The sequence below is a fragment of the Gopherus evgoodei genome, chromosome 13 (genome assembly GCF_007399415.2).
Source record: "Gopherus evgoodei ecotype Sinaloan lineage chromosome 13, rGopEvg1_v1.p, whole genome shotgun sequence".
NCBI lineage: Eukaryota > Metazoa > Chordata > Testudines > Testudinidae > Gopherus > Gopherus evgoodei.
This window is the reverse complement of record NC_044334.1, coordinates 28,958,770-28,982,842: the sequence shown is the minus strand read 5'-3', so window position 1 is coordinate 28,982,842 and position 24,073 is coordinate 28,958,770. Positions and strand designations below refer to the sequence as shown.

At 48.6% G+C, this 24,073-nt stretch overlaps 1 protein-coding gene across 6 annotated transcripts; it reads right to left on the bottom strand.

Moving 5' to 3' along the window:
• Nucleotides 1-487: 487 nt before the first annotated feature.
• LOC115661007 (caspase recruitment domain-containing protein 8-like) lies at nucleotides 488-23,219 on the bottom strand. Of its 6 annotated transcripts, XR_004002996.1 has the most exons (12): nucleotides 22,754-23,216; nucleotides 18,821-18,856; nucleotides 16,565-16,657; nucleotides 15,326-15,402; nucleotides 12,019-12,080; nucleotides 11,716-11,936; nucleotides 9,754-10,013; nucleotides 8,895-9,020; nucleotides 7,423-7,564; nucleotides 4,760-4,801; nucleotides 1,271-1,836; nucleotides 488-578 (listed from the first exon to the last, which is right to left on the bottom strand). XR_004002996.1 is itself a non-coding variant. In XM_030583083.1 (11 exons), exons 1-11 carry the CDS (start codon nucleotides 23,022-23,024, stop codon nucleotides 1,574-1,576), a joined length of 1,593 nt encoding a protein of 530 aa, XP_030438943.1. In that variant the 5' UTR covers nucleotides 23,025-23,216; the 3' UTR covers nucleotides 832-1,573. The 6 variants fall into 6 exon arrangements, 5 of the variants coding, with proteins under 5 accessions (XP_030438943.1, XP_030438948.1, XP_030438946.1 ...); XM_030583083.1 differs by lacking the exon at nucleotides 488-578 and having other exon boundaries at nucleotides 832-1,836; XM_030583088.1 differs by lacking the exon at nucleotides 488-578 and having other exon boundaries at nucleotides 832-1,836; nucleotides 22,944-23,014.
• Between the last annotated feature and the right edge of the window lie 854 nt (nucleotides 23,220-24,073).

Here is a 24,073-nt window from a genome sequence, read left to right as displayed (position 1 = left end):
GTGAAACTGGCCCTTGTGAAGCGCCATCATTGGTGCGGACTTTATTCTGTTTGCACATTGTAAGTGTGATCAAGTCATGATCACTTGTATGTAAGTTACTATTAATTTTTAGTTCTGTGATCAGTCCCTCTTTATCTGTCCAGATGAGGTCTAATATAGAATTCCCCTGTGCTGGATACAAGGGTTAGAGTTCAGCGAGGCCCCTAAAGACCAGTTTGGGGTGGGAGATCAGCGAAGGAGGTACTTCCTGTGTTAAGGCATTGCGCTGCTGGGAGCCAGCTGAAGAGTTCTTACAGGTGTCAGTGCCTTTGTTAGGGAGGACGCATGATGTCAAGGCTGATTCCCCACTCTGGCACTGTGAGTGCAGAAGGTGGGGGTCTGCAAGGATTCTAAAAATTAATACTGGCCACTCCAGGCTGGTATTAAACTCCCAAGGTTACAGCTTCTCTCTGATCTGGGATGGGTAGATGCTGCCACCACCCAAGTGCAAAAACCCCTTTGAGAATCCAGGAAGGTGCACTTGGGAATTCCTCCCTGTGGGGAACCCTTAAGCCCTTTCACTCCCCTCCGGAGAAGAGCTGAGAAAGAAAACAAAGGAAATCAGCTGTTGCCACTGGCTAATTAAACAACATGCGCACAAACCTCTTAGGACACAAAATCTAGTCCTGTCCTTAAACAAGATATTTTTTGTTTTTAATAAAATGTCAGAAAATACATTTGAAAATGCAGGGTAGTGCGAGATTTTAAAAGCCCACTTACAAGAATTAAGCATCAAGAATAAACTTCTCGAGGTCCAGTTTAAAGGTTACAAGCAAAACAAAAGCATTTGGGGTTAGCACAGAGGAGTCCACAAGGCATAAAGAAATAAACAAAGATAAACTTAATCACGTCTTCCTAGACATTCCTGATCTATTTACATATCTGGGATTTCACATGAGTAGTTTTTAGGTGACTCAGATGATTTTCAAACCTGGCCCCAAGCTTCTTACAGATCTTTCCAGCCCACTCTCTGCTTCTCTGGGAGAACAACAGACAGACAGACATAGGGAAGTTTTTCCCCATTTTAAAAAGCTCTAGTCTTCCCATTGGCTCTTTTAGTCAGGTGCTCACTCCCTCCCCTTTGCCTGTGCAAGGAGACTTTTTAACCCTTTACAGGTAAAGCAAATAGAGAACAAGCACTAAGAGGGATTTTAGAGCTAACTGGCTGGCTGGGTGTCCATAAAAGGGAGCTACCCCCCCCCGCCCCTTTCATTTATCACAGATGATTTACTGGTGAAAGCTCTGGACTAGGAGTCAGGGCTGCTCTCGATTGGGCCTGGGTGCAGAGGGCCCCTGGGGCTGCTGTGAGTGACGTCAGAGAGTCAGCTGTGCAGGGGAATCTCCATCTGGAATGGTCAGCCAGCTTTCCAGCTCCTTTACGCTGCCAGTGTGGCACACAGTGGTGAGACACAAGCCCAGTGGCTGTGTCAGAAGGCTTGAAAAGCTCCTCACGTGACGTAAATCATATTGCTCCATGGTCCCTGGCGATGGCACAGCCAGGAGCACAGGTGGCAGGTAGCAGGATCTCCAGGCCCTAGCTGGATTGCTCCAAGTCCTGTACAAGGTAAGGGTCCATCTCTCTGAGAGTCTGGTAGAGTTCTTCTTGGGCCTGAGCTCCCTTCCGCTCAACCAGCTGCAGTAAGGCGTCATTCCTCATTCGACTTGTCCGTTCACTTCTCACCTCTTCCTCTTCTTCACTGCTAAGGAGCTGGGCCTCCCGTAAGCGCACCAGCACAGGCTGGATCTGTCCCATTCGAGCACGGAGCTGCCTCCGGTGCTTCACCACGAAGGCTGCACCTAATGGAGACACCAGCGCTGCATTACTCTGCTGTTCATGGGAGATACAACCCTGCATTAGTCTTCCTTCCCTGTGCCATTCTGGGTTGCAGGGACTTGCTCCCACCCCTGTACATGAGACTCTTCTAGCTCAAAGCTCACAGCCTGCATATGGTAGGTAAGGACTCCTCCATTTTGACTTCAGACACCAGCAAAGGGCTGCTGAGCAACCATGAGGTTCTGGTGCAACAGCCAACACTGCTACACAGTCCAGGCCCTCCCAGCAGCCTCTCCCATGGTGTGGTACAGCTTGGGATGTGATCCTTAATGAGCCGCGCAAGGTTTAGGATGTATACTGTGAAACCAGTTCTTAGCAGGGGCACTGTTAGACTGCAGAGTAGTCTCCCTAGTGGAGGAAGGATTGTCCAGTGGTTCACAGAATAGCCTGAGACCTGTGTTCAAGTCCTTGCTCTGCCACAGACTCCTGGCGTGGCCCTGGGCAAGTCACTCAGCCTCTCTGCGCCTCCGTGCCCATCTGTACAACAGTGATCCTAGCTCTGCCCTGCCGCACAGGGGTGTGGGAGGATAAATACAGTAGCGATTGTGAGGGGCTCCAGTTCTAGGGTCATATGAGTAATGAACCTGCTATCTAGGGGAGTGGTGACATGTCATAGCACTGCAGAATGGTAAATGCAAGAAGCAAACCAAAAAATGTCAGAGTTTGAAAATAAACCCAAGGCCAGAGAGTTCCAGAGTGTCTGTAAAGCCAGTTCCAGTTTGCTAACAGGCCAGTGTCTGTTCTCCCATTCACCGCTGTAAGCCCAGGGTCACCTCACTGAGGAGAACTGAGTTACTCCAGATTCATGCCAGTGGGACTGATAACCTAATGTGACAGAAATCAGGGGAAGTCTTACCATTGGTTTTCATGGGATTTGGACTGGGCCCTGTGTGACAATGCACTCCACATGCTTTATGGAAATATGCTTATGAATATGACATAACTAGAATATGCTTTATGCTAAATACCCCTTGTATGATGTCATTAGAAAGCTTGTAATCTACTGTGTGTTCATCCTATTTGTTTGCATGTATTATTTCTATGTCTGGAGTTAGGAGAATAAGATGTAGACTTGTATCAATGATGTAAATATATTAAGTGAAGGCCTTTAAGGGTGCTCCAGAAACGATCGGTTGTAAATGGCCTTAGTTACTTGAAAGCCTTCCTGTGTATGTGTGGGCCAGCTCATGGGGAACGGAGACTAGGGGTCTTACAGTGACATGTGACCATGTCACCTGATAATGAAATCCATCTTAAATCTGGTACTTTTCCATTTAGAAGGAGGGGTGGGGACCCAGGGAGACAAAAGATTCACGCCTTGTGCCAAAGATATAAAAGGGGGTGGAGCAGAACAAAGGCTGCCAGCCATGAGAAAGTCCCTGCTTACCACCTGAGATATCTGATGGATCTAACAGACTGTACCAGGTGAAAGGATTTGGCCCACACTAGGAAGGAGTCTAGTCTGTGAAAGAAGCTTAACATCTCTCAGGGTGAGATATTACCTGTAATCAGTTCCTTAATGTTTTAGGCTTAGACTTATGTGTTTTTGCTTAATTTTGCTTGGTGACTGACTTTGTTCTGTCTGTGATTACTTGAAACCACTTAAATCCTATTTTTTATACTTATTGATAAACAAAAGTGATTTTATTAAACACAGAGTAAGTGATCAATATCTTGGGGAGCAAACAGCTGTGCATATTTCTCTGTCAGTGTTACAGAGGGCGGACAATTTATGAGTTTACCCTGTATAAGCTTTATACAGAGTAAAATGGATTTATTTGGGGTTTGGATTCCATTGGGAGCTCGTTGTCTGGGTGCTGGAGACAGGTGCTGAGCTCTTTTTAGTTAAAGTCTGTCGCTTCAGGGGCATGGACCAGACCCTTGGTCTGTGTTGCAGTAGGCTAGTGTGCCTGGCTCAACAAAGCAGGGTTCTGGAGTCCCAAGCTGGGAGGGAAAACAGGCTCAGACGTAATCTCAGCACGTCAAGTGACAGTCCCAAGGGGGTCTCCGTGACCGAACCCATCACAAAGTACTGTAGTGCAATCTCTTTGATGGGGTGGGGATTCGGGGGAAGGGGTGGAGGGGGTGGAGCAGGGGTAAGAAGAGGTGGGGCAGGGGGTTGGAGAAAGGGGTGGAGTGGGAGCAGGGTGGGGGGTGGAGCAGGAAGAGATGGGGTGGCCTGGGACTGGGTCGCTCACTGCTGCTGGCGCCAGGTCCCCTGCTAATCCCCCAGGTGCCCTGGACCCTGTGTCCCCCTGAAGCGCAGGGCCTAGGGTGGTTGCCCTGGTCCATCCTATGGCTCTGAAAATATAAATCCAAACATTGGTGGAGCCAGGCCCATGTTCCTGAATATTGGTGGAGCACAGGGACCACGGGCCCATATAACTTGCCGCCTATGAACAGGCTTGTCACAACCAGCACCTGTTAGGTGAGCAGGGGCGGAAAGGTTGTTTTAATTGCAGAAACCAATTTCTAAGTCACGTATTTTCTAGCTCTCCTGATGGATACAACAAAAGCAATTCAACAGGTCAGAATAAAGGGTATGGTGGCACACATGGCAGAGTTAAGGTTAAGATTGGGGAATTATCAAGATCCTTGAACACTTTGTTTTTTTAATAATCTTAAAACTTTAACTTGGAATTTTTTGGCTTTCAAGTTTTTTTGTTTTTTTTATAGCTCTCGACATTCTGATAAGTTTTCAGCAGAGCATTGGGAACTGATACATCCTTGCAACCTTAATTCTAGCTTACAGGGATTTTGGCCAGAGAGTGGTCACAGGGATGGAGCAGGTGACCTAGTGTATGTGCGTCAAGCAGGGGGACTGGACATGCCAACAGAATGAATTCAGACTATGGAAACTCAAAGCTCTGTAAAAATCAGACTGACCTGTGAGCGTTTGGGAGGACAAAGCAGAAAGACTAACGTCCCCTAGAAGAGAAAAGAAAGGAATCAGTCAAGTAGCCACTCGATTCTGTCATTTGTGGGAGGCCTGGATAACACTGGAGACTATGAGAGGCTCTGGGCAATCTCAGAGGCTCTGCATTCCAAGAGCCCTTGGCTAGCCAGGGGTCTGACCGGTCACTAAAGCTGTACAGTACTGGATAGCTCCCTTCCCACACAGAACCTTCAAAGAGTTGGTTAGTTTCCCAAAGATAATTTCTAGAAGGAGGAAAAAGCATCAAAATATTTTGGGGGTGTTGCAGACCATGCCTCTGGAGCAGTGGTTCTCAACCAGGGGTTCATGTACTTCTGGGGGTATTCAGATGTCTTCCAGGGGTACGTCAACTCAGCTAGATATTATCCTAGATTTACAACAGGCTACATGGAAAGCACCAGTGAAGTGAGTACAAACAAAAATTTCAGACAGACAATGATTTGTTCATACTGCTCTGCATGCTATACACTGAAATGTAAATACAATATTTTTATTCCAATTGATTTATTTTATCATTTTATGGTAAAATGAGAAAGTTAGCAATTTTTCAGTAATAGTGTGCTGGGATACTTTCGTATTTGTATGTCTGATTTTATAAGCAAGGAGTTTTTAAGGGAGGTGAAACTTGGGGGTACGCGAGACAAATGTGAAAGGGGTACAGTAGTCTGAAAGGGTTGAGAGCCACTTTTCCAGAGCACCCCGTGGGGTGGGGACATGCAGCTCCTCTGTCCCAAACACCCTTCTCTGGCTGCAAGTGTTACTGTAATGCTGGTCTGCCACAGGAGAGTGGGTGGGGAATGTCCCTCTGGCTAGGAGTCTCAGGGGTAGTTCCCCTGTTTCTGGGGCTTATCAGTAGTCTAAATGGAAAAAGAGAACAATATAACCATCCCGTTGTCTCCCAGTCAGCCTAAGTTCACCCGCTGTCCTTGTAAGGTGAATGGAGTAACAGTCTCCGAGCAAGAGCTGAGTCTGTAACGCCTTGTCAGTCTGAGAGGTCCAGGCGCAAAGAGAAAAACAAAAAAACCCAAGGAAAAAGGTCCCTCTACTTGTCTAGAGAGTCCAGGCAGCTGTGCCTTTAGTGGGCAGTCCCTGCTGGGGGAGTTTGGGAGCTCTGCTATGGAGCTCTGAGTGCCACCTCCCACTGCCCAAGGAGCCAGCCTTCCCCAGGCTGCAGAGGCCTCACAGGTGTATTGGGTTTGAGCTGAGTGTGCACGGAGGAACTCATTAATCCTTTCCTGGGTGGGATGGGAACTTGTCCCATCACAGGGGCTTAGGATTTAAGCATTATTCTGGGGGACACTAGAGCATCCTCTGAAATAAGTTACCCTCTCTCTGGGGTGCAAGGTGGTGCTGTTTAGAGCTCGTTGGACTAACTTCCTTAGGGAGGATGCAAAGTGCGTGAGTCTCTTCACACTGACTATGATATCGAGAGGGTCAGCAGCTCTTGGCAGAGACACAGAGAGATTAGGAACACAAAATCCTGTCTCTCATTCTCAGCTGAATTTAACTGGAAGCCCTAATGAGTGGAGTCTCTCCAGATGTTTGAGCAGAGAATTCGTCCCCTCTTAACGTCGTTCACCACACATCAGCCACAAACACAGGTTTGTTCTTCCTCTCTTTGCCCTTTTCAGTGACACTTTCCATTCCTAACAGTGTGTTTTCTACAAAGGGCGAGGAGTACTTGTGGCACCTTAGAGACTAGCTTTTTGCTGATACAGACTCACACGGCTACTACTCTGGAGTGTGTTTTCTCTCTTTTTTCCCGTCCTGTCCTGTCCGTTGTGTGCTTGTTCAGTGCGTGATACAAGTTAGCAAGTCTCTGTATTCCCTGCCTGGGATCACTTGCTAGCTGATGCTTTCTCTCCAGCAAGTAAAAAGTGATGGAGAGTAGAATGGATGATTTCGGATTTTTTTAAGATGGGCCATGTACCGTAAAAGGTGGATATTCCTCTTGTTTCTGCCTGTAGTGTGGAGCTTCACTTTCCCTCTTGTGCTGTGCTGTGTATCCTGGTTATTTTATATTAATTGGAAATTGAATTTAAAAAGTCAGATGCATTGCTATGTATGCACTGGGAACCTAGGAGACCAGCCGTGCATACCCTCCCGCCACAGTTGGTTCCTCTCTCCCTTCGGGGTCTTCAGGGATGGGACCTGACAAAATTAGGATTCACTTTTGGGCTCCTTTTCCTTAGTGGCAGACTGCTGCCCATGTCACATCTGCCCTCCCTGCAGGGACCCCAGATGAGCCCCACCACGGAGCAAGCCTGGCACCCCTCAATGGGTGCAGATCTCGCTGCTGGAGAACAAACTGCCCTGGTTAAGGGGAAGGAGATTTAGTGGTGTTTGATCCACAGAACTCAGTTCAGTTGAATAAGATTATTTGCCTCAGTGATGGAGATGGCAAATCTCTGACAGCTGATTTAGGGCCCCAGCCAAAATGCAATGAGGTCAATAGAAAGTCTCCTACAGATGTTCATGGGCTTTGGGTTGGGGCCTCTGTACCTCTCCCAGATCACTGCTCCCAGCATGAGCATGACTCACAATAACCACTCCATCTCCCCTGAAGTTCTGCTCAAAATGTCATCCACATGGAACTACAATCTGCTGATCCTACCTGGCCTCACCAAGGCCTCCCAGACCAAGCTGCCATCATCTTGACCATTCACATGGAGCCTGATTTCCTTCTCCAGCTCCTTGGTGTAGATCTCAATATACGACTGCTGCTCACCTGGACTCTGATAGCAGAAGTGCAGTTGCTGAAGCAAAGAGAGAAGGGGCTGGGAGAATCTCCCTCTTCAGCCAAGCGCAGGAATGAACAATCACATGCACCAGGCCACATCTCCTCCCAGAACAGCAAGAGAATTACCAGGGGAACATACAGCTGCCAGGGCTCGTAAGGGTCTGTCCGAGCCGAAGTACAGCCGTAGCAAGGCACATGCTTACAATGTGATTGTTCTAGAAACTGTTAAAGCCGGGTTCCAATTTGTACGGTAGGTGGGATTCAGCAGTGTCCCTGAGCTGTGCCAAACCCGCGGACAATTTAGGGCTGCTGGACAGTTCAGGAATATGGTTAAGATCATGTCTATGCTGCAAAATAGAACCGTGTCAGGAAGAAACTTTTGTAACCAGTTCATGATATGGTAGCACTTGTAGAGGAGGAGGGCCCTGAGTGAATACCTTCAGGAAATCACAAATCTCAGGATCCCAGGAGTGACATGTGCCAAAGCCTCTGAAAGGCCGGCTGCTGCAGTTAGTCTGGGACTGAATGTAGAGGTCTGCACAAAACCCAGCAGAGAAACACAGAAGATCTCCCAGAGCTGATAGTGGGACACCCGGAAGGGCTGATCTCTGCCCAGTGCTCCAGATAAAAGTGAACCCCCACCTCCTATGTCCCTGCCAATAGAGCTTTGGGACAAATTCCTTCTTGATCCCTGTGTAGGTATACAAACCCCACTGGGAAGGAAGGGGTTGAAGGACAATACTGGGCCCAGCTAGCCCCACCCCTCCAGCCCTGCAGAGCAGGCTCCAGCTGGAGACGGAATTGAAAAGGGAGCAGCCCAGGTCGGACGGGGAGGAGGCTTATGCAAAGGAATCAGAGACACCTCCCTGACACCTCCAGGACCGTGTGCTGAGCCTGGTTGGGGCTCACAGTTTGGTTTCCCTTCTATATTTTCTTTCTCCTTATCTGGGAGCAGAGGTGGCAAGAGCAGTGGTAGGAAGCGACCCAGGGAGGGTAACACAGAGGGTCCACAACCCTCCGTGCTGCTGAGCCTCCTGGGTCAGAGCCCGGTGGAGTGGTTGGGCCCGGGCTCCCCCACCTCTGCCCCACCCCCAGCTGAGTGGACACTAAGCACTAGGCCACCCAACCCACTGAAGACCCTACTACAATCCCAAATCTAATCAGTTTAACTCTGTTCATGGGGACAAGAATCACCAGTTAAGTATCTGCTCCCATTAATACCTTACAATACCAATGACTGTCCCTGTTTACTCTGAATACTAGTCAGGTGGATTCTGACAGCCAGTCTGGGGCAGAGAATCCCAGTGTTTCCTGCCTTAGTGCTAGCATGGGACAGTCCCACTTACCATCGGGGTTATCTCAAGATCTGATGGACCGGACACCTGGTACCGAGACCCAAAGTACAGAGGGTCAGTCTGAGGAGGCTTAGGTACATGCTTTGACTTCCACTTCATTTCTTCTTCTTCAATGGCCTGTAAATTTAAAGCATTGTCATTTCTGAGCAGAACGAACAGGGATCATTGGGCTGCAGCCAGCTCTCCGTTCATGCAGGGCATCAGAAAGGGAAAAGTCTACAGTCCACATAGCCCTCTGGTGAGTCTGTGTTACAAGTCTCTCACCAGTGGGTATTACACACTCACTGGTGGTCTGTAGCCATATCTCTTAACCCTCATACCTTCCAGTGTGTGACACAAGCAATTCAAATGGGTGGAACGTGACCGCAGTGCGGAAAAGCTAGGATTTGTTCTGTCAAGTCATAATTGACCACACGTTTTTAAACTATGAAACCTGTTTTTAAGAGTGTTCTTACTCTGTGAATTAAACAATCCAGTTAAAAAAAATAGAAAAAGTCTCATCAGGTGCAGCCGTAAGGATCCCCACTGAGTCATCAGCAGGATTTGACCCTCTAGATCTTACGCTCAAATATGACAGCGCTGGGTGGCAGTATTAAACCCTCAGTGAGAGAGATTCAGACCCCCTGCACAGACCTCTACCACTGTTTGAGATGTTTTCTGGTTTCCTTAGTGGCAGTAGCTGGCAAGTAGGCCTCTCCCTTTCCCTCTCCGAACAGTGCATGGTGCTTGGCCTTTCAGGACTTTGCTTAACTGTTTCTGTGTATTTATGTGGCTCATTTTCACTCTAACAGCTGTGCAGAGCCGGCCATCTTGGCAGTAGGAATGCTGTATAAATGGGATTGTGTTTTACCTTCCTCAGTGAGTGGTCATTGGGTATCAGGTAGAGGTGGAGAGTGACATCAGCGGCACTGAGCATCCGGAATATCAGCACAAGGGAATGGATGGGAATAAATTTTATGGTTGAACGTATCTTTCTCCAAAGCACGCCGAGCTGGGAGAAGCTGGGATTCTCCAGGACAGCAAAGAAGTTATTAATTCTAGTTGGACTCTCCAGGGTCATCCTGCCAGCTTCAAAATGGGCAATGTGGCACAAGCTTTCATCTGTTCCATCTGCAAAAGGATCAGTAAAGACAACGAGGTTCCATTGTACCTTCCTGTCTCTCCCTCATTTAATTCTGCTCAGCCTTGGGGAGTTTGTCCAATACGGTCAAAATACACCCCAGCGTAGAAGGCCCAAATGACACAATACACTGTTGTGTTAGTAACAAAGCGGGCCCTAAGTGGTGTCCAGGGCCCTGTATGGACCCTCTGCACTGGAGGGAATTTCCAGGATGTCAGAATTGTAGGACAGCCTCGCTTTCTGGTTCAACTGAAAATTTGTGACAGGAATTTAGAAAATAGGAATGGCCAGACTGGATCAGACCTGAGGCCCAGCTAGTCATGTGTCCTGTCTCTGACAGTGGCCAGTGCCAGCTGTTACAGAGGAAGGTACCAGCTGTTACAGAGGAAGGTACCAGCTGTTACAGAGGAAGGTACAAGACCCTGTACTCTGGGCCAGGTCTGCGGCAGCAATCCGGTGGCGGGTCCTTCAGTCCCTCTCGTCCTTTTTGGTGGCACTTCACTGGCAGCTCAATCGGGCTTTTCTTTTTTCTCTTTTTTCCCTCGCTGCTTGGGGTGGCAAAAAAGCTGGAGCTGGCCCTGTCTGCACTAAGCAGAAAATGGGTAATGTGCCTCCCCCCCACTTAGTCTCATCCTGATTTGTAATAACTAGAGGTTGCGTTCCAGGAGTGGCCAGCCTGGGGCTCTGGAGCCATGTGGGGCTCTTCAGAAGTCTGTATGTATCCTGACCTTTTAACCAATAGGCTCTTTTCTTTTTTAATACGTTTTAGTTTTGTTAATAAGAATGGGCTGTGTATTTGGGTAAGATCTGGAATATTCATTAACGGGGAGGTAATGTGTCCGATCCTTTGTGATTGGTAGAACTTCCTTATCAGATGAATAAGATTTTCATTAATGCTCGTCATATTTGACTTGGGTGTCTGGCTGAAAGCCCTGCAGCAAGACAGCAGATGTGCCCATTGCCTCGGGCTGAGTACAACTTCCATGGGCATGAAAGGCTGAGAAGCTCTACAGAAGCAAGTGCCAGGTCCTGGGAGGTGGGAACACACAGAAAGGTCCTGTAGACCTCTCGCAGGGACACAGTGGCCTGAATCTCCTCTGGGCCTTCTCCCCAGCTCAGCCTGACTGCTGAGTGTGCACCGGGCCTGATACCCTCCTGCTGTCTTACCCTAGCCTGCTCACCCACAGAGCCCTAGGGTCTGCCCCAGAGTCCCCGCCCCTCCCCGCCTCCTGCCCCAAGCGCTTCTTGCACTCCCGTGTGACGGGCACCGGTCTCTCAGGCATTGGAGGATCTACCCACCATCCCCCACAGGGGGATCCACACTCCTGTCAGTGTGGGGGATCTACACCTGAACTGAGCTGGACTGTGCCCGGCCCTGCACAGCGAGGAGGAGGAGGGAGAGGCAGCCAGGAGCCTTCCTCTCAGCTGCCTGCTCCCCGGAGCAGGGCCAGGCACAGTCTCCCTTATGCTTCTGCTGCTCACAGACCAAGGCGACAAGCCCTGGCAGCACTGATGGACCTCCCCCCAGGGGACCACTGGAGGATGTGCCCCAGAGCCCACACGCACCAGTGGAGCCGAACTCCCGCAGTGCTCCAGGACCCCCCAGCCCCACTGGCTGCAGACTGTGGCTCAAAGCCACCATCAGCCCCTGACTCCAGCAGCTAGCCCATTGACTCCCCGTTTCTGCCCTACCTGCAAGGCACACGAAGTGGGGGAGGTGCACGGCTCGCACCGTGTCAGGCTCGGCCCTGATGTGGAACAGGGGGCCGGCGACCATCCACTCCTGCCTGGCAGATGGGCTCAGACTCTCTGCCCAGGAGCCGTATTCGTACTCAATGGTCACTGCTGCGCTCACCTCAAAGCCAAGCCCCGTTTCGGAGCAGTGGAAGGAGCCAGCGCTGGGGATGCGAGCTCTGGGGGGCACAATGAAAACTCAGAGGTCAGGCTTGGACAGGGCTTCTAGGGCCACATCCTGTGGCACCCTGGAGCTCCTACCTGTAGACAGTCCCGTTCTCCTCTGTGCCTGCAACAGTCTCCGGCGTTACCTCTGGAAGGATCTGAAAGACAGCGAGTTCCAGTAACTAGGGGCTTCTAATGGTTACTGCTCATGACCCGTGGACTCTGCCAGTTACGGTAATGCACCAAGTTCCCTGTCCCATCACTGCACAGCCTGGCAACGTGTTAACCAGCTGGATTCTGCTTGTCCCAGAAGCCCCATGTGCCATTTCTCTGCTGCTAGATGCTCCCAGCTGGCAGCTGGCTCAGCAAGGGGGATGGGCTCACAGCCCAGGCTGAAGTCCCAGCCCAAACATCTGCACTGTTATTGTTAGCTCCACAGCCTGAGCCCCTGTCCAAGCCTGAGTCAGCTGACCTTGCTCTGAGAGTTGGTGCCGTGGGTTTTTGATCACTGTGTAGATGTATCCTTAGGATGTAACAGTTCATGATACTGGCAGAACAAAGCTCAGACTGAAAATGGAATAGAAGTGCTAGGTAGAAGAGGTGTCCAGCAGTCCAGCCTGAGTGAGGCCTGAGCGTCACCTAGGGAAGGTAAATATTAGATGGACACTGGAAGGGCTGAGGGGGAACTGGAGAAGAATTACCAAAGACAACAACCAACAAGAAATCCTTGAAGATGCTCCAAAGCAGGAAGCCTGTGACAGTCCAGTGAGTCACCAAAGTGTCAGGAAGTTGGAGCAATGCTGGACACTGGAACAGAAAGAGAAGCGGTGGAGAAATTGAATGAATTCCTTGCATCTCCCTTCTCCAGAAGGTTTTGTCTGAGAGTACTGAAGGAATAGAAGAAAAAATTGGCGAAGCTGCTAACAAAAATTTTATTGATACACAGGAAATTTGATTGTGAAACAAAGAAACAGCTCTACAACCTCAAAAAAGGAGGCCGAGCGTATAATTTCCTTGCTGTGGTTGGTTTATGTCAGGTGTGTTATAGTCGTAGCAGACTTAAAAGCTTCACAATCAAGATTTTTATGTATTAATTTCCTAGGTTGTTGCGGTATTTGAACAGGGATAAGGGGGAGACTTCTGGAGATGGTTTCAACCAATGGATGGATGGATGCATAGATGGATGCCAGAGCTGTGCCACAGAAGTTCAGCAAGTGCTGCTGAATAGCTGCTCATTGAGTGGGTGCCATGTTTCTGTGCACTGAATAAGGCAGAGGATCGGTGGAGAGACGAGTACGTGATCGTGGAATTGGAGACTGAATCATAATGGATGTGCACCAGGGAGTGAATTAAGTTTGCACAGACGATCTTACTTCTGGCATTTCCTAAGTAGCTCCAAAGGCTGAGATGCTAGAGCCGTTCAAAGAAAAGGTCACCAGAATTTTTTAACATTGGCAAAACAATGTGTATTCCCCTAGCCCTGTTCTTGGATATGGTTGAACCGTTAAAAGAAGAGAATTCAGCCTGAGGCAAACACAGAGGATGGAAAATTTCAGGGCAAATGGCTGAAATTTGGCACATTTCTACGCTGTAATGGGGTGTTGCAATGGGAAGTTTTAGGCAACTTTAATACTGGATTGAGTTATCAGCCCTGCCTATTACACGGATTGCTATAGAGAAGCTAGATCAGGGATTTCTGTTCTCCCTGCCTCCTAACACAAGAAGAAGGGACATTCAGTGAAGTTAAAATGTAGCAAATTCAAAGCTGATAAAAGAAAAGACTTTCACACAATGGATAGTTAGCTTGTGAAACTCTCTGCAACAGAAAGTCACTGAGAACAAGAACTTAACGGGATTCAAATATGGAGTGAACATTTATATGGCGATCAAGAATATCCAGAGTTGTCAGTCCCAGGATATTAGAGAGAGAAGGTGGGGGAGGTAATATCTTTTATTGGACCAAGTTCTGTTGGTGAGAAAGGGCTTGTCTATACTGGCAATTTACAGCGCTGCAACTTTCTCGCTCAGAGGGGTGAAAAAACACCCCTCTGAGTGTTGCAAGTTTCAGCACTGCAAGGCGCCCGTGTAGACAGTGCCCCCGTGCTGGTAGCTACGCCCCTCATGGAGGTGGGTTTTTAGAGCGCTGGAGAGCTCCCAGCGCTCTGCCACGACTACACAAGCCATGTTAAAGCACTGCTGTGGCTGCTGTCAAATCCCCCATCGCTCTTCTCTTCTGCAGACAAAATAATCCCAGTTCCCTCAGCCTCTCCTTGTAAGTCATGTGCCCAGCCCCCTAATCATTTTCCTTGCCCTCTGCTGGACTCTCTCCAATTTGTCCACATCCTTTCTGTAGTAGTGGATGCAATACTCCAAATGTGGCCTCACCAGTGCTGAATAGAGGGGAATAATCACTTCCCTTGATCTGCTGGCAATGCTCCTACTAATACAGCCCAATATGCTGTTGGCCTTCTTGGCAACAAGGGGCACTTGTCTGACTCATATCCAGTTTCTCGTCCACTGTAACTCCTAGATCCTTTTCTGCAGAACTACTGCTTAGCCAGTCCTCAAAGGAAACCTAAACAAGACTTTCAAAAGACGAGCCTGGGAGCTTAAATTCATAACTCTGCTGGACACTAAAAATCATGGACCGAACAAAGACACTGGATTTATGACTCATTACACCAATCTGTAACCCACTAACACCCCCACTTTTATCCTATGACTGCGGAGGTGTTAATGGGCCACTCCACCTTGAACGATCCCTTACAATATTTGCTAACTGCTTATGGCTAAACAATCTGTTCCACCTTCTTTTTAACTGTTACTCTGCTCTGAGTTTTTTGCCCAGTACTGCCCAGAGGATTCAGGGGGGCTGACATAAGCAATTTCGGGAGCCCCTTCCATAAAGAAAAGTTGCAATACTATAAGATACTATATTCTCGTGGGGGCTCCTGTGGGGCCCTGGGCAAATTGCCCCACTTGCCTCCCCCCTGTCTTTGCCCAGACCTGAAGAAGAGCTCTGTGTGTAGCGTGATAGCTTGTCTCTCTCACCAGCAGAAGTTGGTCCAATAAAAGATATTACCTCCCCCACCTTGTCTTTCTCACAAAAATATTGGCAGGGATATTAAACCTTGTGCTTCAGGGCTCAGACCAATCTCTCACTATTAGGGACCAGGATGAGTCCTAATGTGGGGGCAGATTGCCCCACAACTGCCTCCTGTGGGGTTCTTCCTCCGGAGCACCTGGCAGTGGCCATGCTCAGAGACAGGATCACTCAGGTCTGATCCAGGTTGGCAATTCCTGTTCTCCTGACCTCCATAATTGTCACATTTCCTTTGTGTCCCCCAATGGGAACTGTTAAACTAACTGACATGTCTCTGACTGTGAGAAAACAGCCCCTTACCTCTCCGACACACCTCTTGCATTTTCCCTTTAACATGGCAGAGTGTCTAAATGCAGCCACTACTTTTCTTGCTTCTCCTGGAGAGGGAACACAGATAACATCACATATTAAAACCTGTGTCTGTCAGGTGATATTTGTGTTTCTAGAGCCGTGGCATCCACACGCTGGCTGCTGAAACTTAGCACAGCACAGGGCTCCCCAACCTGAGCTAGGAGGAATCCCCTAGAACAAGTTTTACATGCAGAGTGGGGTGTCTGTTAGGACAGTATGGGGTTGCAGCTACTCAGAGCTCCCTGCCAGCCAGTGCTCCTACCCCACTTCCCATGAGCTCGTCCTGCTAGGAGAGGCTGGAGGCGGATTTGGGTTGATGCCCCGGTCCTTCCCTTGTGGTGGAATCTTGTGTTTCAAAATCAAACTTTTCATTTAAAATAGAAAATCAAGCCTGTAGCCCCCGTGGTTACAAAACATGGCCCAGGTGAACGTGATGCCATGATTTCTGCCTCAGTCTGCCAACAGCCGGGAACAACAGCTCTGAGAGAGGTGGGGATTCCATGTTCACATTTACAGGAAGGGGGGCAAACGCTGGCTCTCTGAAGATGACAATTTAAAGGGCCGACGCCGATAACCATTTCACAGCTCAGGTGAGGAGAGGGACAAGCATACAAGGAAGACCTGCACAATCTATGCATGTGGAAGCCCATTTTAGTCTCAGAGCTGGGTGGGTTTCGGTTGTAGGAAGCCGCGCTGCAAAAGTGAGAGGGCCATGCCACCCTTTTTAACATGGGCTTGCAGTTTGGAGGGGCAATGCTGCCCACTTCCCCCAAAGTACACCGTATTAATAAGTGGGGGGGGGACATGGCCCCCTGAAACCCCCCTAGTTCCAGCATCTGCTGCCCCCCCCCACACACTTCTACAAAGATTCTGGTCCCTTGGTTGTGGGAGGAGGATGGTAGAATATCACAGACTACCCTCACCTCGCAATGAACCCTGGAGGTATCAGCGGGCTCCCCACAGCCAGTGTTTCTACCACCCTTCTGCCTGGGAGAGGCTGGGACGCGAGTACCTGGGAGTCCCTCACAACCAATGCTTCTGCATCACCACCTATTGCCACAAGCTGGTCCTGCGCTTAGCAGGAGGCTGCTCCAGAGCTCCTGTCATATTCTCTCGCTAGCATTTCATTGTTTTCTCTGGAGGTTTTATTCCTGCATGGCCCAATTATAATTTCTTGAGGCCCCTTACGTGTTTGTTCCTCAGGTTCTGCTTTGTCTGGAGATGATGAATGTGGCTGGGCTTTCTCTCTGCCTTGTGCAGTTACAGCAGGAAAGTGAAAGACTGGAATAGCAGAGAAACCACTGTCACTTTACATCATATTCTGGGAAATAAGCCGACACAGACTGGACATCCAGAAAGCAGTTTGCACCCTATCCCCAGGGCTGGTGCACGGATATTTTGCACCCTAGGTGAAACTTCCACCCTCGCCCCCCCCCCCCCGCCTGGAGGTGTTAGGCCACAGCTTGTCCAGGAGGGGCGGGGGGGAGCAGCTGCTCCCCGCTAGCAGTGCTGCCGCCTTTGTGGGGCTCGTGCCCCCCTGCACCGTGCCGGCTCCTCCATGGCTGGGGCTCGGTGCCGCTGCAAGCAGGGCACTCTGGCTCTCCGGTGCCTCCAGAAGGCCGCTCCTCCCTGCCAAGCCAGGGCACTGCTTTTTGGTGCCCCCAGGGTCGTCCTTAGGATTTTCAGGGCCCTATGCAGTAATATTAAACTGGTGCCCCTATGCCCCACGGCAGCCTGAGCTTGCAGCCTGGCAGGGGTGGAGGGACAAGGCAGAAAGAATAACAAGACATCCGGCCCACTTCACAGTGGCGGAGAGTCACAGTTCCCCACAGAGACCCCTGTACCCTCTCCCTCACGCAGAATGGACATGCAGAAGGTACCTAATTAAAAGCACTAAACTTGGGAATAAAAAATGTCAGTCACAGGTTTTTTGATATGCCCTGAAGTTTGTCAGACATTTGTTTGCAAAAACTTTGTAGTAAGGGTGAGTCAGCTGTCTTGCTGAATACAACATTCAATATTGTGGAATACATGATGCAGCTCTTCTCTGTTTTACATTTTCTTAAATCAGTATTTCTAAGCTGATTTTATATTTTAAATATACTCTTAAATGTACTCTTTCCAGATTACTACATATTTAACTCCCTGAAACAAACATCATTTTAAATTAATCAGTCGCAGAGGTTTAGTGTGTTCATAACAATGTTCATTGCTTTTAGAAAAAGAGAACACTAATTTACTGTGTGTGATCTCCATAACAATACACATGTTTATGAAATTTCACCAACTTTAAAAAATCTGTTTCCAAAGATTTTAAGCATAACAAAGGATTTTGTATCTTACTAAGGTACTGATTTTGCTTAAAACTAGTTCATCAAATAGTCAGAAGTAAAGAAAGGGAAACTCTTTGTCCAGCTATCTGGAAGCAAAGGGCTGTTGCTTTCTTGGGGAGAGAGGGGATAAAGGGAGAAATGGATAGACGGAAAGGACAGGAAGACTTTGGAAGTAAGTTTTACTATAGTAATTACAATTTGTATTTTAGATAAGGGGAGTCTTTTGAAGAATTTATTTAAAAAAAGTATGTCTGAAGATCCAAGCATTTAAGGCTAAAGATGATTGTGATCTAAAAATCTATACAAGGATTTTTTAGAGATGTGATTTTATAATCTTCACCAACTCACTAATGAAATATTTTTAAAGCAAATTTTAAAGTAAGGTCCTGTAGACTGACATGTCCTGAATAAATATTACAGTCATGCATGACTGTTTTTGTCAGTACATTCAGACACTGACAGTAGATACCTGGGGGTTGACAAATGCCTCTTAAATGTCTTCATTACCCCTTGACTGGCTCTTTAACAGTTTCAGTGTTGTAACAGGTCTGGCAGCCTGATGACTTTTTCTCTTTTAACTACTAGATCCCCTTCGCAGGAAGGGTCAGAACAGGGATAGGAAAACCAGTAGGGTGGACACTAAGACCCAGTGGTACCCCAAATTTTCAGGTGCCCTATGCAGCTGCCTATGCCTAAGGAGGCCCTGGGCACCCCCAGCCACAACCACAGCCCTAGGCCACTGCATAGTTCGCCTAGTGGTTGCACCGGCCCTGCCTATCCCCCATTGTTTCTGTTGGTAACACCAACACCATCCCTGATCCCACCCCATAGCTCCTCTGATCTCCCACAGCCTAACATTGTATTGCCTTTCTGCTGCACTAACGCCACTGTCAGGGCTTGATCTAGGATGCTGTCTCCATTTGATAGATGGGGAAGCGAGTAGAGGTAGGAGGCAGTGACATACCAAGGCCACACTGCAAATCCTCTAGAGCACGGCCAGCCTTCCTCACTCTGTCCCTCCAGACCCAGGATCCAGCCTGTTGCTCTCTCCCTGAGCAGCACTTTTAAAGGGAAAACATTCAAAGTGGAAAAAAACAGCGTCTCTCCTTACCTTGAGGAAGGAAGCTTGGATCACCACCACCGCGCACTGCAAAACAAACATCAGAGAGGAAGATCAGGACCCTCAGCCCCCTGAGGAGAAGTATCCCTCTCTCACCTTTTCCCCACTGTCCCAGTCCTGCTCTCAGCCCCTTTAGAAAGAAGCCTTTTGCTGCCATATTATGTCCCAGATAGCTGTGTAGAGGGACACACTGAATGGTGCTGGGGCTCTGCTATTTCTAGCCTGCTGGGGCAGCAGGGTGACACCCGTAAAATTATTACCCTGCAGATTTGCTGCTCTCTGACTGGATAGAGAGACTATGGGGTGGGCTGCTGCCTGTTAGATGTGGAAACAGTATCTAAGCTCTTTCCGCTAGTGAACAAACCCTGCCCCTCCTAGGTGGAACTTGAGTGTATAGTCAATCCCATCGTCTCTTTATACAAGTGATCACGATCTGATCACGTTTATAATGTGAAAGCAAAGTCCAGACTGGTAATATATATTCTTGCTGCTTTAATAGGGTCAATTTCACACAGCCAAAAACAATTATGAGACAAATCAGCTGAGAGGAAGAATTTAATCAGAAAATTATGAATGATAATTGAGAATCATTTAAGAGCACCTTACTAGATGCCCCAAAAGCCACAGTCTAGGAAGGCCTTACTGGTTTAAAAAAACAACCTCGTTTAGAGGGATGTGAAGGCAGCTATACGAAATAAAAATAAAAAAATATAAACAACAAACGGAAGAAAGGGGAAGCTGATAATAATGAATATAAATCAGAAGTTAGGAATTGTAGAAAATTGATAAGGGAAGAAAAAGGACACAGAGTCATTTATGGCAGAGATAAGAACAATAAAAAGGAGGTTTTTAAATACATTAAGAACAGAAAGAATCCTGACAATGGTATTGGTCCATTACAAAATGTAAATGGTAGAATTATCAATAATAATGGAGAAAAGGCAGAAGTGTTCAATCAATATTTCTGTTCTATATTTGGGGAATAAACAGATAATATAGTCTCATCATATACCTCTAGGATCTCAGGAAGATCTTAAACAGAAACTACCAAAATTAGATATTTTTAACTTAGCAGGTCCAGATAACTTGCATCCATGAGTTTTAAAAGAGCTGGCTAAGGAGCTTGCTGGCCCATTAATGCTGATTTTCAAAACGTCTTGAAGTGCCAGGGATGTTCCACAAGATTGGAAGACCACTAATGTTGTGCCAATTTTTAAAAAGGGCAAATGGAGTTACCTTGGTAACTATAGGCCTGTCAGCCTGACATTGATCCTGGCCAAGATAATGGAGCAGCTGATACGGGACTTGATTGATAAATAATTAAAGGAGTGAATCATAGAATATCGGGTTTGGAAGGGACCTCAGGAGGTCATCTAGTCCCACTCCCTGCTCAAAGCAGGACCAATCCCCAACTAAATCATCCCAGCCAGGGCTTTGTCAAGCCTGACCTTAAAAACCCCTAAGGAAGGAGATTCCACCACCTCCCTAGGTAACCCATTCCAGTGCTTCACCACCCTCCTAGTGAAAAAGTTTTTCCTAATATCCAACCTAAACCTCCCCCACTGCAACTTGAGACCATTGCTCCTTGTTCTGTCATCTGCTACCACTGAGAACAGTCTAGATCCATCCTCTTTGGAACCCCCTTTCAGGTAGTTGAAAGCAGCTATCAAATCCCCCTTCATTCTTCTCTTCTGCAGACTAAACAATCCTAGTTCCCTCAGCCTCTCTTCATAAGTGACGTGCTCCAGCCCCCTAATCTTTTTTGTTGCCCTCCGCTGGACTATTTCCAATTTTTCCACATCCTTCTTGTAGTGTGGGGCCCAAAACTGGACACACAGTACTCCAGATGAGGCCTCACCAATGTCGAATAGAGGGGAACGATCACGTTCCTTGATCTGCTGGCAAAATGAAATGAAGTTAACGCAAATCAAGGTTTGTTTATGGAAAATAGATCCTGTCGAACTAACTTGATATATTTTTTGGATGAGATTACAAATTAGGTTGAAAAAGGTAATAGTGCTGACGTAACGTACTGCGACATCTGTAAGGTATTTAACTTGGTACCGCATGATATTTTGATTACAAATCTAGAATGATAAAATATTAACAACAAACAAATTCAATTGATTAAAAACTGGATAAATCATCAAGCAGGTTTGTTTCCTGAGAGGGATTGGTTCTTGGCTCTACTCTATTTCTCATTTTGATCATTGACCTGGAAGACAACATAAAATCATCGCTGATAAAGTTTGCTGATGATACAAAAATTGGAGGTGTGGATAGATCACTGATACAGAGCCATCTAGATCACCTGGTAAGGTGGGTGCAAACATACAATATTGATTCTAATACAGCGAAATGTAAATGTAAATACCTAGGACCAAAGAACGTAGGTCTTGCTTACAGGATGGAGAACTCTATCCTGGGAAATAACGACTCTGAAAAAGATTTGGGGCTCATGGTGGACAATCAGCTGAATGAGCTCCCAATCTGTGACCAAAAGGGCCAATGCGATCCTGGGATGCCTAAACAGGAATCCCAGGTAGGAGCAGAGAGGTTATTTTACTCTGTGTTAGTCACCTGTGTGACCACTGCTGGAATCCTGTGTCCAGTTCTGGTGCCCACAATTCGAGAAAGAGGTTGATAAATGGGAGAATGTTGAGAGAAGAGCCACGAGAATGGTTAAAGGATTGGAAAACCTGCCGGGGCAAGGAGCTCACTCTAGGTAGTTTAACAAACAGAAGGTCAAAGGGAGATCTGATCACAATCTATAAGCACCTATATGGAGAATAAATGTGGGGCTCTTCACTCTCGCAGAGGAAGATCCAACACAACCCAATGGCTGGAAATTGAAGCTAGACAAATGCAGACTGGAAATAAGGCACAAATTTACAACGCTGAGAGTAATTAACCATCAAAACAATTTCCCAAGGGTCGCGGTGGATTCTCCATCACTGGCCATTTCAAACCCAAGAGTGGCTGTTGGCTGTTTCTAAAAAGCTCTGTCCAAGGCATTATTGTGGAGCAGTTCGACAGCCTGTGTGCTACTGGAGGTCTGACACTAGACAATCACAATGGTCCCTTCGGACCTTGGAATCTATCCCTGGGAACCCACTCCTGGCCTGCGGGAGGAGGGGTTTTCCTTCTTCTTCCTCTCCTGGCTTCTGGGAATCGAGCTCTGCCTCACCGCTGCACCTTCCTGCCTGCTGCTAAGAGGGGGCTCCCCCACCTTCTCATCCTCACCCCTGGCCAGGATGCGGCACCCTGCATTCCTGCCCCCTCCCCGACTGCTGGGGTGGGGCTTTCCTTTCTCTCCCTTCCCTCCATGCCGATGAGGCAAGGCCCAGGTTCCTCTCCTTTCCTCCTGCTCCACGTTCGCATGCTCTGGCAGCTCTTTTATACATGTGTGGGCTGTCCAGACATGGCCTCTCCCCCACCTTTAGGAGCAGGGTGCCTAGTGACCCTTCTCCTTTCCTGCAGCCCCTCCCCCCCCATTCCATTCCCTTCCACCCACACCCACACACAGGAGCTACAGCCTGTCAGCCTGGGTGGCTTTTATTTGGCAAAACAACAAATCTAAGTAAGAACGAACAAAGTCTCCTGGGTAAGCAATTGCCAGTAGGACCACCCCAGCCCTGCCTGGCCCCCTGAGTTGCTCCCTGTGGGAATTATCCGGATGCTGTTAAAGCTCAGACGCTCCCTGCAGATGTGCCCTGGGCAGTAAAATCCATTGGCTCTTCATTCAGCAATCCTGCTTGTGCTTTCTTTCAGTTCCGCCGATCCGTCCCCTTGGTAAAGGCCGTCACCAGCCCCTCGTAAGGACATCACCCAGCTCCCCCCTCCTCCCCCTGATCACCCACTCTCCTGGCCACCCCATCCAGCCCCTTCTCCTGCACTCCCCTCCCATCATCGCCCAGAACTTACATCGCTTAACCAAATGGACAGTGCAGTGATTGGTCAGCCCTTGGTGCCGCAGACTCCTGGCATCTTCCAGCTGTTTGCCTGCGAATACCAGTCTAAGCCCGTCAACATCACTGTCGCGACCAATTTTTTGTATCACCCTCCTCTTCAGATCCACCCCAGTGTCCTCCCAACACACGTCCAGGACACTCACTCTGCCAGTCAACTCTCTAATAAAGATTGTGCCCTGGGCCCCGCCAGTGGCTGCAGAGCTCCCAGTGGGTCCGTGCTCCATAATGTCTGAGCCCCACGGGGCTGTCTGTGCAGATTGTGCTCTGAGACCCGGGCCATGGATTCCTCAGAGCCCCCCACCGGCCTCCTTCCTCCGGATTTAGGGATCTTCTCTGCCCCCAGCAGAGCCCCAGCTCCCAGGCCCTAGGCCGGCCTGCCTTTCCTCCACCCCGCTCAGAGCTCTCAGCCACTTCCTGAGAAACTGAAACTGCAGTTGGCCAGGAGCCCAGGACTCGGAGCCCGGCTGGGTGTTTCTGAGGCCGCGCTGCACAGGCTCATTTCAGTCACTTTTTTCCCAACAAAACATGGCTTTTTTTTGGAAACACATTCCTCCTCCCCGCAATGAACCCTGCAGGTAGCAGGGGGCTCCCCAGAGCCAGCGTTACTACCACCCTTCTGCCTGGGAGAGGTGAGACCCAAGTACCTGGGGGCTCCCTCAGTCAGTGCTCCCGCAGCACCACCTACTGGGTGAGCCTGGTGCTGCCCTGGCAGGAGGCTGCTCCAGAGCTCCTGTCATACTCTCTCGCTAGCGTTTCATTGTTTTCTCTGGAGGGTTTTATTCCTGCATCTCTTGATTTGTAATTTTCTCGCAGCCCCTTATGTGTTTGTTCCTCAGGTTCTGCTTTGTCTGGAGATGACGAATGTGGCTGGGCTTCTGCTCTGCCTCGTGCAGTTACAACGGGAAAGTCACCGACTGGAATGACAGGGAAACCACTATTATCTGAGATCATGTTCTGGGAAATAACCCGACACAGACTGGACCTCCAGAGAGCAGTTTGCACCCTAGCACTCAGTGTTTGTGTTAGTAACACCAGCGCCATCCCTGATCCCACCCCATAACTCCTCTGCCCTCCCACAGCCTAACACTGTATTGCCTTTCTGCTGTACTAACACCACTGCCACTGTCCAGGGCTTGGCATGGCCAGCCTTCCTCCATCAATCCCTCCAGACCCAAGGTGCAGCCTGCCACGCTCAGCCCTGAGCAGCTTTGGAGGAAAAACATTCCAAGTGGAAAACCTAGCGGGTCTCCTCGCCTTGTGATGGGAGGAGGTC

What these genes read in the sequence shown, in the direction of transcription:
- LOC115661007 (XM_030583083.1), bottom strand. Translation starts at nt 23,024, where the DNA reads ATGGAGCACGGACCCACTGGGAGCTCTGCAGCCACTGGCGGGGCCCAG. An exon ending in GCAAGAGGTGTGTCGGAGAG is followed by an intron (nt 12,081 to 15,325) that starts GTAAGGGGCTGT and finishes GCTGTCTTTCAG; the next exon opens with ATCCTTCCAGAGGTAACGCC. An exon ending in GTCCTCCCAAACGCTCACAG is followed by an intron (nt 1,837 to 4,759) that starts GTCAGTCTGATT and finishes TGTCTCCATTAG; the next exon opens with GTGCAGCCTTCGTGGTGAAG.